This window comes from Vigna unguiculata, chromosome 11 (assembly GCF_004118075.2).
Source record: "Vigna unguiculata cultivar IT97K-499-35 chromosome 11, ASM411807v1, whole genome shotgun sequence".
Classification (NCBI taxonomy): domain Eukaryota; kingdom Viridiplantae; phylum Streptophyta; class Magnoliopsida; order Fabales; family Fabaceae; genus Vigna; species Vigna unguiculata.
This window is the reverse complement of record NC_040289.1, coordinates 2,127,313-2,144,420: the sequence shown is the minus strand read 5'-3', so window position 1 is coordinate 2,144,420 and position 17,108 is coordinate 2,127,313. Positions and strand designations below refer to the sequence as shown.

At 33.1% G+C, this 17,108-nt stretch overlaps 2 protein-coding genes and 1 pseudogene across 2 annotated transcripts; 2 read left to right on the top strand and 1 right to left on the bottom strand.

Moving 5' to 3' along the window:
• The first annotated feature begins 725 nt into the window (after nt 1-725).
• LOC114169029 (cytosolic sulfotransferase 15-like) lies at nt 726-2,033 on the top strand. Its single transcript, XM_028054040.1, has one exon. It carries the CDS (start codon nt 792-794, stop codon nt 1,770-1,772), a length of 981 nt encoding a protein of 326 aa, XP_027909841.1. The 5' UTR covers nt 726-791; the 3' UTR covers nt 1,773-2,033.
• Nucleotides 2,034-10,341: 8,308 nt separating this feature from the next.
• Nucleotides 10,342-11,400, top strand: LOC114170066 (annotated as a pseudogene).
• Nucleotides 11,401-15,631: 4,231 nt separating this feature from the next.
• On the bottom strand, nt 15,632-16,745 carry LOC114170569 (cytosolic sulfotransferase 15-like). Its single transcript, XM_028056077.1, has one exon. It carries the CDS (start codon nt 16,712-16,714, stop codon nt 15,734-15,736), a length of 981 nt encoding a protein of 326 aa, XP_027911878.1. The 5' UTR covers nt 16,715-16,745; the 3' UTR covers nt 15,632-15,733.
• Between the last annotated feature and the right edge of the window lie 363 nt (nt 16,746-17,108).

Genomic DNA, 17,108 nt, shown 5'->3' with positions numbered 1-17,108 from the left:
AGTTAGATAATATATTTTTTTTAAAAAGATGACAAAAAAGGAGGAAGAACAAACAAATAAAGAAGAATAGATAACAACAAAGAGAAAAACATTTGAACATTTGCTCGTGTATGATTGACAATCCAATACAAAAAGTGGTTTATGATGAATGCACCACCAAATCTTTCTTTATAAAGTGTATGAATTGTGGAAAAATAAAATATGAAAAGCTGGTGCCAACATATGCATGGCTAGATATTATTTATATTGATTTAACATTATTTGTATAATAATATATAATGTATTTGGTGCAGAAGATTTATGATTATGTAAACGAAAATTTTAAAAGATTGAGCGAAATAAGAAGAATGTAATTAATCTGGAGATTGTTTGATAAGTTTCTAATTTATATTCTTGGGCTATTATTGGTTGACAAAGTATTTTAACAAAGTTTTTGACAAACTTTCTTATTTTGGTAAAATAGTATTATTTTATTATTTTATTTTAATTAAAAAATAAAAATTTAAGTTTGTTAATTCCATTTTTAGATACTTTGTTAACTTTGTCAAAAAAAAGTTTGTCAATAGGTAATTTTCCTATATTCTTATGGCTAACATTTGATTTTTTTAAATAATTTTATTTATTATATTTTCCTAATGTTTTTAATTATTATTGAGATGTGATAAATAATATTTATCTTGAACTTGAACCACTAGTTTTTAGGCTATAAAAGATATCCCTCATTGAGTTAAATTATCATCAACCTTTTTCAGTGGTAAGTTATCATTCACATTTTATACCCATAGCTTCCAATGGCTTCTTCATCAGAAGGGCTTCAAGCATACGAGGAAGAGAAGCTTCTGTCCCTTCCAAAAGAGAGGGGTTGGGGTTCACGCCATCTCTATCTTCATCAACACTTTTGGTGTCCATCAACTCATTTTCAAGGTGTAATCAATTTTCAAAATCACTTTCAGGCAAAAGACAGTGATGTTATTGTTGCCAGTTTTCCCAAATCAGGTACTACTTGGTTGAAAGCCCTTACTTTTTCTATTCTCAACAGACACCGTTTCTCATCTTCTCATAATCATCCATTACTCACTTCCAATCCTCATGAACTTGTTCCTTTCCTTGACTTCCTCTTTCATGGTGATAACATCCATGACAAGCTTTCTCACCTCTCCAATATGACTGAACCAAGAGTTTTTGGTACTCACGTTCCATTCCCTTCCCTCCCCAAATCAATTAAGGAATCCAGCTGTAAGATAGTTTATATCTGCAGAAATCCATTTGACACTTTTGTTTCATCTTGGACCTTCTTCAATAAAATAAAGTCAGATTCTCTGAATGATGTAACGATAGAGGAAGCTTTAGAAAATTACTGCAAGGGAATAATTGGGTTTGGTCCGACTTGGGAGCATATGTTAGGTTACTGGAAAGAGAGCATAGCAAAACCTAACAAGGTTCTGTTTTTGAAGTATGAAGAACTCAAAGAAAATGTCAGTTTTTACGTTAAAAGAGTTGCAGAATTCTTGGACTGTCCTTTCACAAAAGAAGAGGAAAGTAACGGAGTGATCGAAAACATAATAAAGTTATGCAGTTTCGAGAAAATGAAGAATCTAGAAGTGAATAAATGTGGAATAGTTGGGAGGAACATTGAGAAAAAGTACCTATTTCGGAAGGGTGAAATAGGGGATTGGGTAAACTACTTTTCCCCAGCTATGATAGAAAAATTATCGAAAACAATGGAAGAAAAATTAAGTGGATCTGGTCTTTCCTTTAAAACGTGTTCATAAATTTGGTAGCTGTTGTGTGGCACAGGATACATCTGATTCTCACTTATCCTTTTCATTTGTGAAAACGTATTATGAGTTGTAGATTGGATTGAGCATGTTTTTTAAAGTAAAGTTTCTTTTATTTTTCTTTTGGGTCTCTACGTTGGGTGGTTTGAATGAGTTATTTATTCATTTTTTGAATATCTAAGATAATTCAACGTTCCTCTGTAAATTTGATTGTGTTAAGTGAAGTTAATGCTAGTGAAAAAACAATTTTTTTAATATTATTTTGTAACTAAAAGTTATTGGATTAGTCTCCTAACTATACATGTTTAAAATGTCTAAACAAATCATATATATTTTGTCTTACTTTAATGAAGAGGGGTAGTCGAGGGTGTAATTTTCACCGTGTGTGGACTAGAAAAATAAGAATGAAAAGTCATTGACATATTGATAGATTCAATGAAATTATAATTTGTTTTTCTTTTATTGTTGAATTGGATTGTAATTTTGATAGCAAATTCACAACATGTGGTTGTTCTATTTTAGTGTCCGGATATATAAATACTTATATTTTTCCGATAAAAGAAATCATTTAGAGGTCTGTGATCGGTGGTATCAATTCTGCACTATCCTTATATCTTGGATTTCTTAATTATTCTTAAAAGTTTGGTCTATTAATGTTTTGATATAAGGTAGTTCTGAATTCTATAACATCTGATGAAGTTTTTTTTAGGAACTGAAATTAGCTTTTAAATGAGTTTAGTATACTTGATGAGACGGAAGATTCTAACACTGAAGATAATAATATGTTCGTTCAAAATATAAGAGGAAACCTCACCAGTATTGATAGATAAAAAAAAAGTTAATACTTTATTTGAAAGTATGGATTTCTACTTTTGAAATGTGAAATGATTGACTAATCATAATTTTATTAATATGTCGTATGTTCTAAGGATATGGAATTCAAAATTTGGAATGTTTTAGGCTAAGAAAATCATAAGAAACAATGAGGGTTAAATTGTATCATTAAGAAAATTTATAAATAATGACTAATTATAATAATCAATAATTATTAGTAATTATAATAACCAATTTAGATATCAATTTATAAATTAAAAATTATTAATTATTAAAATTACAAAAATTCAATTCAAGTATCGTACAAAAAAGATAAGAAAAACTTGAAAAAATAAAAAAGTTTGGCTTAAAAAAAAGAACAGCCAACAAGCGTTCAAAAATTATTTCAGGTTCTGAAAATCATTTCACGTTCTGAAGATGTGTAGCCCGGTGGTTCTTCTGCATGTTTTGTACTTTTTATTAATTATAGAAACAAAAGTACTAAACCACACACTTAACTAACATTAAAAATCAAATCTTTAGTGTGCTGGCACCAGAATTCTTGAAATAGGTAGAGAGATAAGAGGATGCCAAACCCCTCTCTCTGCGAAGTGAGAAAACCAACTTGTCTTCTTCATTTACATGTTTTCTATCCCTTGAAGTCATTGAAGTAGTTTACCACACAGTTGTGTATGTAATAATGTTTCTTACCTTGGTGTAGTTTTTTATAGCATCAATCAGTGAAATAACTGAATATTTTATCCAGGTTCACAGTATTATTATTTTCTTTTGGCAAATGGCAGCAGTGGCAGACATGTGTTGTGTATGCCACCAACTTTATATTATTTAAGTTCTAAAATGGGTGAAGAGTATCCTTAGGTGTCACAAAAAAAAACGATTCTAATAATGAAATTCTCTTTATCTAGAGTAATAGGATTTTTTTTATTGGAAGTTGGTTCTGTAGAAAATATCAATTTACAGCGAATTAACAATTATTTTAATTTACTTGAATTTTTCAGTTTATTTCGCTTTCTCATGGCTTGGGTTCCGAATTAACTATTATTTTATGTTGAATTGTGGTGAACTATAATTGTAATTTGAGTTTAAACCCATGTTTTACTAAATAACTAATAAATCTAAATGTAAACTAATAAATCAATTTTACTATATTTCCAACATATTTTTAAATGTGCAAACTAAAATGCATATTAAAACTAACATAAGACTTTAAAGTATTTTATGTTAGTGTGTCAAGAAATAATTTATTAAATAAAATATTTCATGTACAAAATTAATAATGGAGAAACTAAAAAGCATAAAAGATGATATTTGTTTTTAAAAAAATAAAAAATATTATAATTTAATGTACATAGGACAACAAAAATAGGGAAATATATATGGATTGTAAGATAGTCACAATAGAATAGGTGTTGAAATCTCCATTATTTAATGTAATTAAATAAGATTAAATCAAAAGGAGGAAGCTACAAACAAATAAGAAAGGATAGATGAAAACAAAAAAGAAAAGCAGTTCATCGTTTTGCTTTTATGATTGTTTGACAATGCAATTCAAAAAGTGGTTTATGATTGATGCACCACCAAATTTTTGTTTATTTATAAAATGTACAAATTGTGGGAAAATAAAATAGGAAAAGAATTAGTTTATCAAATATATATATATATATATATATATATATATATATATATATATATATATATATATATATATATATATAATAATTACAGTTTGAAGTGAAGGTTTTAAGCTTACCTATTTTCTCGGTGTGCAACATGTGAGAGATACTCTTTAGAAAATTATATTTGCATACATGTAAATGGTAACAGAAACGTATAATGCAAAGTCGTAATTTTGAATTTGATTATGTATTATGTGATTAGGAGGATAGAAGTTACCTATTTTCTCACTATGCAACATGTGAAAGTCGTGATTTTGACGTGCAATAAATTTGTTCATATATCGAAAAAAGTCTTATTGATTAGGAAGATAGATATCATATTATTGTACTTATTAATTTTTATTATCTCCTGTATATAACTTTTTGTTTTACTAAAACATCATGTTTGTTCTACTAATATATTTTTTATGACTGATAAACAAAAAATGTTTATCATGAAATAAGTGGATGCAATGCATGGTTATTAAATATAAATATTTTATTATTTGGAAGTAAATATTTCGACTTGAAATAATTTTATTTGTTTTGAAATAATTTTATTAATTAGATTTTTTAATTATATATATATATATATATAGAATTGATAAATAATATTCATCTTCGACTTGAACCACTAGATGACGCTATAAAACCTATCACTTATATGAATTATCGTCAAACTTCTTCAGTGTAAGTTCTCATTCATATGTAAAACTTAATTAAGGATTTTTAAGATTTATAATTCTCACACGATAAATTATAATAGAGCACTAACCTTGATCCATGAGAGATCCTGTGAATATGCGTTCTTCAAATTTATAATCTTGTGTGCTCTTCAACCACCGTTTCCCAATCTATCTCTTTGCCTTTCTTTCTCTTCTCACACGTTCTTGATGGGTTACAGTGAAAAAGAACCTTATAGCCAGAGACAGAACCCCAATTCCTTTTATAAACCAACGTCCATCAAGTTGGTTTTTATTTTATCTTTATCTTTATTTTATTATCACTTCCCATAATAATAACCAATAAGTCTTTATATTTTATTAAATCACAATTGGGCCCATCATAATATTTCAAATGAGTCACTAATAGAATTAATTCGTCAATTAATTCTAACATTCTCCCACTTGACTCATATGATGTCATAACATTATGTGATTTAATACATAAACATAATGCGCAATAAAAGACCTTGCATAAATTGGTTCCATCATTATTCATAATTAAAGATACAGACATAATAAGGGTCAATATTGTAGGATTTATGATTCTCCTATTATGTGATGTTTCTCCCTTATTATGTTTTCCCCTAATGTTATAAGCCCTAATTTAATTTTATGAATGATGATGATGCTATGGATCAAGTGCATCCGCTGCTGCCATTAAAATGCCATTAATTAGAATTTATGCGTGCGCGTGCTTTATTGTAATGGAGTTTTGTTTTTAATTGGAATAAAGGAATGAATGAAAGTTAAGAACTGTTACCTGTGCAAGTAATATGGCATTGATTGAAAATAAAAAACCGTTACTGTTTGAAATGAAGCAAAGTGAATGGCATATTGTTAATGTGTGAACGTGTGCTGCCATCCTGTGAACGTGCATTGTGCTTAAATTAAGATGAGTAATTTTTTTTTTTTTTGGTTTACGTTTTAATTATTTTATTTATATAAATAATATTAATTATTTTATTTATATAAATAATTAATAATTTTATTTTAATTTGCAATAATATTTATGTTTGTTATTGTTAAATTAAAACTAATGAGTATGCTATATAAAGTTTATAGCAATTAAATGTGTATTTATTTATTTGAAATTAAGTATGATAAATTTTGTTAGTCACCAAAGTGGCCAAAATTTTAATGTTTATATAATTTCAAATTATTAATGTTTTTTATTTTAATTACCCATAGTATGGATGCTAAATTATGAATAATTAAATTTATGGGTTAATTAAAATTCATTAATTATAAGACATTTAAGGATCGCCCAAAGGTTGATTAATTGTTCTCATAATTAATGAACATGATTGTAGATAATTTTGTATGCGTCACTAGTTTTATTTATATACCCAGAGGTAGTAGGTGATTCTAGTTGATGCATATTTTAATTATCAATAATGTTATAATATGATTAGCATCATTATGCTTATGTTTGTGTATTAGTGGATCTCCCAAAGGAGAACATTAGTATGCATAGAATGATTGTTTATATCTGAATCTGTTTTTACGTTTAGTTTTATGACTCAAAGCATTAATGTTAGGCATGTGTTAATTGCAGTCTCTGTTCCGGTATCTTTACACGCGCTTGCTTCGTCTGTTCCAGTCTTTAATGGGTTGAATTTCCCTGACTGGAGTGAGCAAGTCCAATTTCACTTAGGTGTGTTGGATCTTGATCTAGCTCTTCTAGTTGAAAAGCCGGCTGCTATCACTGATGCTAGTAGCAATGAAGAGAAAACCCATTATAAAGCCTGGGTAAGATCAAACAGACTTAGCTTAATGTTTATGAGAATGAGCATAGCAAGTAATATAAAGTCAGCTCTTCCCAAAACTGATGACGCAAAAGAATTTATGAAATTTGTGGAAGAGCGCTCCCAAACTGCTGATAAGTCTCTCGCTGGGACACTGATGAGTACGTTGACCACTATGAAGTTTGACGGTTCGCGTACTATGCATGAGCATGTGATCGAGATGACAAATATCGCAGCAAGACTTAAGTCTTTAGGAATGGCAGTGGATGAAGGTTTTCTCGTGCAGTTCATTCTGAACTCATTACCGTCTGAGTATGGTCCGTTCCAGATGAACTACAACACCATGAAAGACAAATGGAATGTACATGAATTGCACAGTATGCTAGTTCAGGAGGAGACCCGACTGAAGAACTTAGGAAGCCACTCTATTCAATATGTGAAGAATCAAGGAGCTGTTGGAAAGAAAGTTGCTAAGAAACATGGAAAGGGTAAAGGACCACTAAAGATTGACGAGTCCTCAACCAAAATCCAGAAGAAAAATGACAAATGTCATTTCTGCGGGAAGTCTGGACATTTCCAGAAGGACTGCATAAAGCGTAAGGCTTGGTTCGAAAAGAAAGGTGAGCATAATGCTTATGTATGTTTTGAATCAAACTTAACTGAAGTTCCCCATAATACGTGGTGGATTGATTCTGGATGTACGACTCATGTTTCTAATGTGATGCAGGGATTTCTTACAACCCGAACCATAAACCCAAATGAGAAGTTTGTCTTCATGGGCAATAAAGAGAAAGTTCCAGTGGAAGCGGTCGGGACTTATCGTCTAATCCTCGACACTGGATATCACTTAGACCTTATGGATACTTTTTATGTACCTAGTATCACTAGGAATTTAATTTCTTTGTCTAAGCTTGATATTGCTGGATATTCTTTTAAGTTTGGGAATGGTTGTTTCAGTTTGTTTAAGCGTACTTTTATGATTGGATCTGGTACACTTTATGATGGTTTATATAAATTGAATTTGGATAATTTATATGCTGAAACTCTTATGACTGTGCATCACAATGTTGGCACTAAACGTAGTTTAGTGGATGAACGATCTGCTTTCTTGTGGCATAAACGTTTGGGACATATTTCCAAAGAAAGAATGCAAAGATTAGTAAAGAATGAAATCCTTCCGGATTTAGATTTTACTGATCTGAATGTGTGTGTGGATTGTATTAAAGGCAAACAAACTAAACACACAAAGAAAGGAGCCACGAGAAGCACTCAGCTTCTTGAAATCATACACACCGATATATGTGGTCCGTTTGATGTAAATTCTTTCAATAAAGAGAAGTATTTCATCACCTTTATTGATGATTTTTCGCGTTATGGACATGTCTATTTACTGCATGAGAAATCTCAGTCAGTAAATGCCTTGGAAGTTTATATAAATGAAGTAGAAAGGCAATTAGACAGAAAGGTGAAAATCGTAAGGTCTGATAGAGGTGGTGAGTATTATGGAAGATATGATGAAAGTGGACAACACCCTGGTCCGTTTGCTAAGTTCCTTGAGAAACGTGGTATTTGTGCTCAATACACAATGCCAGGCACACCACAACAAAATGGTGTATCAGAAAGGCGTAATCGAACCTTAATGGATATGGTTAGGAGTATGTTAAGTAATTCATGTTTACCCGTATCATTGTGGATGTATGCTTTAAAGACTGCCATGTATTTGTTGAACAGGGTTCCTAGTAAAGCTGTTCAAAAAACTCCTTTTGAGTTATGGACGAATAGGAAACCCAGTTTGAGACACCTGCGTGTTTGGGGTTGTCAGGCAGAAGTAAGAATATACAATCGGCAAGAAAAGAAACTGGATGAAAGAACAATCAGTGGATTTTTCATTGGTTATCCAGAAAAATCAAAGGGGTAAATGTTTTACTGTCCTACCCATAGTACTAGAATCGTTGAAACTGGAAATGCTCGGTTCATTGAAAATGGCGAAACCAGTGGGAGTGAAGCTTCACGAAATGTAGAGATTAAGGAAGTTAGAGTACAAGTTCCTATAACTAGTACTTCTTTATCAAGAGTTGTTGTTCCACATGTTGTAGAAACTCACAACAATAAAGAAGAACAACAAATTAATGATCCCGAGGTTAACAATGAACCAATAGTAGAACAACCACAAGAAATAGTATTAAGAAGATCTCACAGAGATAGAAAGTCTGCTATTTCGAATGATTATGTGGTTTATCTACAAGAGTCAGAAAATGACTTAAGTATTGATAATGATCCAATTTCTTTTTCAGAAGCCATTAATGGTGATAATTCTGATAAGTGGTTAGATGCCATGAAAGATGAGCTTAAATCAATGGCACATAATGACGTATGGGACCTTGTGGAATTGCCAGAAGGATGCAAGAGAGTTGGGTGTAAATGGGTCTTTAAGACTAAGCGTGACTCTCAAGGCAATATTGAACGTTACAAGGCCCATCTTGTTGCCAAAGGTTTTACTCAGAAAGATGGCATTGACTATAAGGAAACTTTTTCGCCTGTTTCTAAGAAAGATTCTTTTAGAATTATCATGGCATTAGTAGCTCATTATGATCTTGAGTTGCATCAAATGGATGTTAAAACTGCTTTTCTGAATGGGGATTTAGAAGAGGATGTCTATATGGACCAACCGGTGGGGTTCGCTGAAGAAGGAAAGGAGCACATGGTGTGTAAACTTAAGAGATCGATATATGGACAAACAAGCTTCTCGACAATGGTATCTTAAGTTCAATGATACTATTGTGTCCTTTGGATTTAAGGAAAACACCGTTGATCGGTGTATATATCTGAAGGTCAGTGGGAGTAAGTTTATATTTCTGATTCTGTATGTTGATGATATCTTGCTTGCGACGAATGATCTCGGTCTATTAAGTGAGACTAAGAGGTTTCTCTCTAATAACTTTGAAATGAAAGATATGGGTGAGGCATACTATGTGATAGGAATAGAAATATTCCGTGACAGATCACAAGGATTGTTAGGTTTGTCTCAGAATGCATATATTAATAAAGTTTTAGAGAGATTCAGAATGGATAAATGTTCAGCATCTCCTGTTCCAATACAGAAAGGAGACAAGTTTAGTCTCATGCAATGTCCAAAGAATGATTTGGAACGGAAACAGATGGAAAATATCCCTTATGCATCTGTTGTTGGGAGTTTGATGTATGCTCAAACCTGTACGAGGCCAAATATTAGCTTTGCAGTTGGTATGCTTGGTAGATACCAAAGTAATCCAGGTCTGGAGCATTGGAAAGCTGCAAAGAAAGTTTTAAGATACCTATAAGGAACAAAGAATCACATGCTTACTTATAGAAAATCTGATCACCTTGAGGTGATAGGTTATACAGATTCAGACTTTGTCGGCTGTGTGGATACAAGAAAGTCTACATTTGGTTATGTGTATCTTTTAGCCGGAGGAGCGATTTCATGGAAAAGTGCGAAGCAGTCTGTCATTGCTGCATCCACCATGGAAGCTGAATTTGTGGCATGCTTTGAGGCCACAGTTCAGGCTAATTGGTTGCGGAAATTTATTTCAGGACTTGGAGTAGTCGACAGTATTTCCATATTCTATAGCTATAGCTTCCCATGGCTTCAAAAGAAGGGCTTCAAGCATACGAGGAAGAGAAGCTTCTGTCTCTTCCAAAAGAGAGGGGTTGGGGATCACGCCATCTCTATCTTCATCAACACTTTTGGTGTCCATCAACTCATTTTCAAGGTGTAATCAATTTTCAAAATCACTTTCAGGCAAAAGACAGTGATGTTATTGTTGCCAGTTTTCCAAAATCAGGTACTACTTGGTTGAAAGCCCTTACTTTTGCTATTATCAACAGACAACGTTTTTCATCTTCTCATAATCATCCATTACTCACTTCCAATTCTCATGAACTTGTTCCTTTCCTTGACTTCATCTTTCATGCTGATAACATCCATGACAAGCTTTCTCACCTCTCTAATATGACTGAACCAAGAGTTTTTGGTACTCACATTCCATTCCCTTCCCTCTCCAACTCAATTAAGGAATCCAACTGTAAGATAGTTTACATCTGCAGAAACCCATATTTGACGCTTTCGTTTCTTCGTGGACCTTCTTCAATGAAATGAAGTCAGAATCTTTGCATGAACTAACAATAGAGGAAGCTTTAGAAAAGTACTGCGAGGGAATAGTCGGCTTTGGTCCGACTTGGGAGCATATGTTAGGTTACTGGAAAGAGAGCATAGCCACACCAAACAAGGTTCTCTTCTTAAAGTACGACGAACTCAAAGAAGATGTCATCTTTTATGTGAGAAGAGTTGCAGAATTCTTGGATTGTCCTTTCGCAGAAGAAGAGGAAAGTAACGGAGTCATTGAAAGCATAATCAACTTATGCAGTTTCGAGAGAATGAAGAATCTAGAAGTCAATAAATCTGGAACATTTGACAGGAACATTGAGAAGAAATACCTATTTCGGAAGGGTGAAATAGGAGATTGGGTAAACTACTTTTCACCGGCTATGACAGAAAAATTATCAAAAACAATGGAAGAAAAATTAGGTGGATCTGGTCTATCCTTTTAAAATGTCTTTTTAGACGTGTGATCACGCCACTTACGTTAAATAATATATAAATATATATAAAGAGTATCTGATTACGATTGTGAATTCTCTTATTTGGGTATTTTTGTATTTTGGGTTCATTTAAATTGAATTTTTTTCTTTTAAATTAAGTTAAGTCGTCGGCTAGAGGACGACATTACAGTGAATAACGTCTTCATTTTTAGTTTTTTTTTTTTTTTATATATTTTGAATAACGACTTCACTTTTAATTTTTTTTATATATTCTTTTTAACATTGCAGTGGTGGTGAGAATGAAAATTGCAGAGAGTGACGATGAGAATGGAAACTGTGGTTTGAGGCTCGTCTAGTGGACGTGTAGAGGCCATGTTTTGGTTCCTTTTCCTTCCTTTCTCGCAGAGACTCCTCAGCTCCACACCTAAATGTACCAATTCATTGTTTATTTATTTTAGAAACAGTGCTCCTATTTTCTTGCACTCTTTATTAACTTTTACGAAGTAGCTTCAGGTTCATCACTTTTCATTAAAAAAATCTTAAATGATAATAAATTTTAATGATAAAAAATATATAAAAAAAATTAAAAGTGAAGTCGTTATGTATAAAGACGACTTCACTTTTTAGGTGAACCGGTCTTCTAAAGTACGGTTTTGCTTTTGAAAAAAAAAAAAAAAGAAATTGACAGGATAGAGGAGAACTTCACCTGTAATGTCGTCCTCGAACCTGACAACTTAACAGACCCATTTTTACAAATTTCAATTTAAAAGAACCTTGAAATACAAAAATACCTCCTTTTTGCTATGTGAAGAGGGATCCATGAATTGTTAGAGAGAAGTGGTTACCTTTGTATTAATTGTTTACTCTACTACAAAAAAGCATTTTAGTCACTAACAAAGTTGGTAGAATCAATCATAAAATTGGTGGCTAAAATATTACATATTAAATAATATTTTAACAATAAAAAATATTTAACGGTTAATTATCATATTAAATATATTTTATAAGATAATATTTATTTTTGTTGCAAAATTAGTGCTAAAATAATACATATTAAATAATGTTTTAGCGACCAAAATATTTAATGGCTAATTACCATATTAAATATATTTTATAAAATAATATTTATTTCGGTCGCAACATCGGTAGTTACAACAATACATATTAAATAGTATGTTAGCGACCAAAATATTTGGTGACTAATGACCATATTAAATATATTTTATAAAATAATATTTATTTTGATTGGTAAGTCGGTGACTAAAACCTTACATTTATAGATAAAAAAATTTTGATCACAAATTCGGTCGCTATAACAATTAATATTACTGTACATTGATTCGATCGCGAATTCGGTATCTAATTTGCGACTACTACTATTCGGTGGTTATTTCAGTAATCATTTGCGACTAAATTATTTCAGTAGCTAATTTCAGTGGCTAAATTGCATTTTTCTAGTAGTATTATACCAAAATCAATCGGATTGAGCATGTTAAATTTAAGTTTTATGTTTTGGTCCATGTACGTTGTTTTCAATAATATATTCTTTATTGAAATTTTTTTAATAAAATTTGTTTTTATTCGTCTCCCATTCTCAAACAAATGTAAAAGGTTGAAACTCTTATAAATTATAATGGTTGTTGATTGGTTTGCTACCATTACTACTCATCAATTATTGATTTGTTATAATGACATTGTATGATCATATTGATTATTCTTGATTAAATTTAATTATTTATATTAACTATTTGTAATCATTGATTTGTATTTTAGGGTCCCATATTTTATATCTATAAACAAGATTTTTCCATTTATTAATGATAAAAAAAATTAGTTTTTATTGTCTCTCATTCTCTCTTATCCATTTTCCTTCCTCTCTTCATTATCAACTTTATATTTTATAGCACGGTATCAACATATAACGTCCCATTTAAATAATAACATAATTAAATGAAATGTTACACCAGATAATATAAAGAGCAAAGTTGCGGAGTATAAAGTCACCCCTTACAGTTATCCAAGGTACTTAAAAGGAAATACTAAAGCTCACTACAAAGCCTACAACCCAAAAGGAGTAAGAGATAGTCGGTATTCGAAATAAAGCCTTAGGGGTAATACAATAAACGGGCCTTAGCCCTAAAGAAAAGCCCAAATAAAACATGAAGTCCAGCTCAGGTAGACTATGCAGCGGAATCATCTCTTCCTTGTTGACCTCGAGTACCTCTCGCATATGCTCCCATCAATAAATTGATGATCATCGCAAAGGTAGAAGAACAACATACAAGGCAATCAAACAAGCAAGGGTAAGCTAGAGCCAAAAAGATTTTATCATGCAATAAGATATACTTTCACAGTCCAATATGCATACATCATCCAAGCATGTTATGACCTTCCAATCAATACACTAAGACTCGACTCGACTCATCCGGATACATATAACCTGGTCGGATTCAACGGATGCTTGCACTTGTGGTGGATACCTCTGCTCACCCCCGAGCTGCTCACCCGCGAGCTATGTGTTACAAGTGTTACAATGAATCAATCCCCCACACACAAGGTTAGCCCTTAATGAGTTTCAAGCCTCCTACTACTCTCACCACAAGAGTCAGTCCACTCTAAGTGAGACTAACTGACTCCTTAGAGTCTCATGATGCAATCCTTACCTTGAATCCTTACGAAATTATATAGATGGGGCACCACCATGGACACCCACTAACAGGGGCCATGGAATTATGTCTCGACCACTAAAGCACGACCTTGAAATCTCACTTAGAAATTCCAAGGAATTACGTACTGACCACATACTATACATATTCAAACAAACAGTAATATTTATCATGCTTATAAATCTCATGCCAACCTTTATAATCCATCCTCATACATGTTCCATGTTGAATCCATTCCAAATCATCCTTCCCAATTCATGAATATAGAAGTGTAATTCATACCGACACCATGCCACTTTGATTACCAACCATCTCATACAAGTCACATGCCAAGGTCATGTTAAACTTATCAATCACAGACCATAAACCATTCTACTCATACCCATTCGCCCAATTCATGCTTTTAAAAGTAATTGAATCAATCCACAAGTTCAAGTTAAAGTAAGGAATTAAAATTCTGCAGCAATTCTCGCTTAAGCTAGACTGATCTCGCTTAAGCTAGACTGGTCTCGCTTAAGCGAGACTGATCTCGCTTAAGCTAAAATCCCTCGCTTAAGCTAAACTGACATCTTTTTAATGGTTTCAACATGTAAAAACACAAAATCCCAAACAGCAAAAATTTAAGAAAACACAAGCACGTTGTATAAAACGTTGGCATCATATTTCGTGCTTTAAAAGAGTAAACAAATCAATCATGGGAGCATACAAGCATTTAACAACTGTCAATCTCGCTCAAGCTAAGGAGCTCTCGCTCAGGCAACAGGGTCTCTCGCTCAAGCAAAAAAACTTTCGCTTAAGCGAGATTGAAAACAGAGAGTACTTCGAGTTCTCGCTCAAGCTAGCCCATCTCGCTCAAGCGAGAGGCCTTCGCTCAGGCGAGCACTCGAGACTAAAAGGGGGCGAGTTACTGCCATTCTCGCCTAGGCGAGAGCTCCTCGCTTAGGCGAGAGCTTCCTGTATGGGCGAGAAACAGCTCGCTTAGGCGAGCATAGCAGATCTCACCTGCTCTCACGCATGCAAAGCCAAAATTCATCTAGAAACAATACACCGATTATTTTTCCACCATCAAAAGCACGTCAAATTATCAAGAGCACCCAATAGAAACAAAAAAAGACACATTATTTATAAAAGCATGAAAAATCCTAGCTTCCCTCACCTGGACAGATGCTAGTGGAAAGAGAATGAGGTTGAGCTGACTTGAATCTGAATGAGCTTCGAGCCCTAGTAGAGCACTGGTTGAGGGGAAAAGAGGAGTAAGATGGCTGATTTTGCAAAGTGGGCAGAACGTAAGAGGGTTAGGCTGGTTTAGGGGTTTTGGGATGCCTATGGGCCAGCCTTAGGCCCAAATGACTAAGAGAGAGTGGGTCTTATAACACCCCTCTAATCAAGAGGGCCATGTCAGGTCTACAAGCCAATACACCCCAACCCCTCGCCCCAAGCGTCCCCCCACTTCGTAAGGCAGGTTGTTGCCAGTCGGGGTCGAACCCCAAACCTGACCTTTAACACCCTCTCCACAAGAGAGATGTCATATGGTTTACACCTCAAATAATACACCAGGAAAATAATACACTAGGAATCTGAAATTATCTTAGAATTTCCCAAAATATGGGAAATAATATTATTAAACACAAAAGTACATGACACAAACAAGAAACTTAAAATTAACAGAGGTTAAATCCAAATAATACAAAGGTACCAATCAGAAGACGAAGCAGAAGTAACAGTAATAAGTAACAAGTAGAACACATTTTAAGGAGATGTTTTAAAGGAAAGACCAGACCCACTTAATTTTTCTTCCATCGTCTTCGATAATTTTTCTATCATAGCTGGGGAAAAGTAGTTTACCCAATCTCCTACTTCACCCTTCCGAAATAAGTGTCTCTTCTCAAAGTTCCTGTCAAATGTTCCAGATTTATTCACTTCTAGATTCTTCATTTTCTCGAAACTGCATAAGTTGATTATGTTTTCAATCACTCCATTACTTTCCTCTTCTTCTGTGAAGGGACAATCCAAGAATTCTGCAACTCTTTTAACGTAAAAATTGACATCTTCTTTGAGTTCTTCATACTTCAAGAACAGAACCCTGTTAGGGTTTGCTATGCTCTCTTTCCAGTAACCTAACATATGCTCCCAAGTCGGACCAAACCCGACTATTCCCTTGCAGTAGTTTTCAAGAGTTTCCTCGATTTTTAGTTCATGCATAGCGTGTGGGTTAATTTTATTGGTGAAGATCCAAAGTGAAACAAAAATGTCAAATGGATTTCTGCAGATATAAACTATCTTACAATTGGATTCCTTAATTGATTTGGAGAGGGAAGGAAATGGAACGTGAGTACCGAAAACTCTTGGTTCAGTCATATTGGAGAGGTCAGAAAGCTTGTCTTGGATGTTATCATCATGAAAGATGAAATCAAGGAAAGGAACAAGTTCATGAGGATTGGAAGTGAGTAATGGATGATTATGAGAAGATGAGAAACGGTGTCTGTTGAGAATAGCAAAAGTTAGGGCTTTCAACCAAGTAGTACCTGATTTTGGAAAACTGGCAACAATAACATCACTGTCTTTAGCCTGAAAGTGTTTTTGAAATTTGATTACGCCTTCAATAAAAGTTGATGGATACCAAAAGTGTTGAAAGAGATAGAGATGGCGTGCTGCCCAACCCTTCTGTTTGGGAAGGGACAGAAGGAGGTTGTCTTCTTCATATGCTTGCAGGCCTTCTGTTGAAGCCATTGGAAGCTATAGCTATGGAATGTGTGTGGATGATAACTTACCAATGAAAGTTTGATGATATTTAAGTCAATATGGGATATATTTATAGCCTGATCAGTGTTTCAAAGTGATGAAGTGCTTTTTCTTTTACGCACATCCATGTGATAAATATGGGATATATTTATGTCAGTTTATGTCACTGAATTGGGCCTCCCAAGTCCCAACTACATTTCAAAACTACATGAGATCTCATATCAGAGAGATCACACTTCAATAATTTCTATAAAAACTAACATTTCTCTAAATCAAACACCACACATGCCAAAAGCTAAAAGACTGTCGTTTTCTAACCATATTTTTTAATGAAAACAATGATTGATTAGTTTATTAATTAATATGTTTAGTGTCTTATATT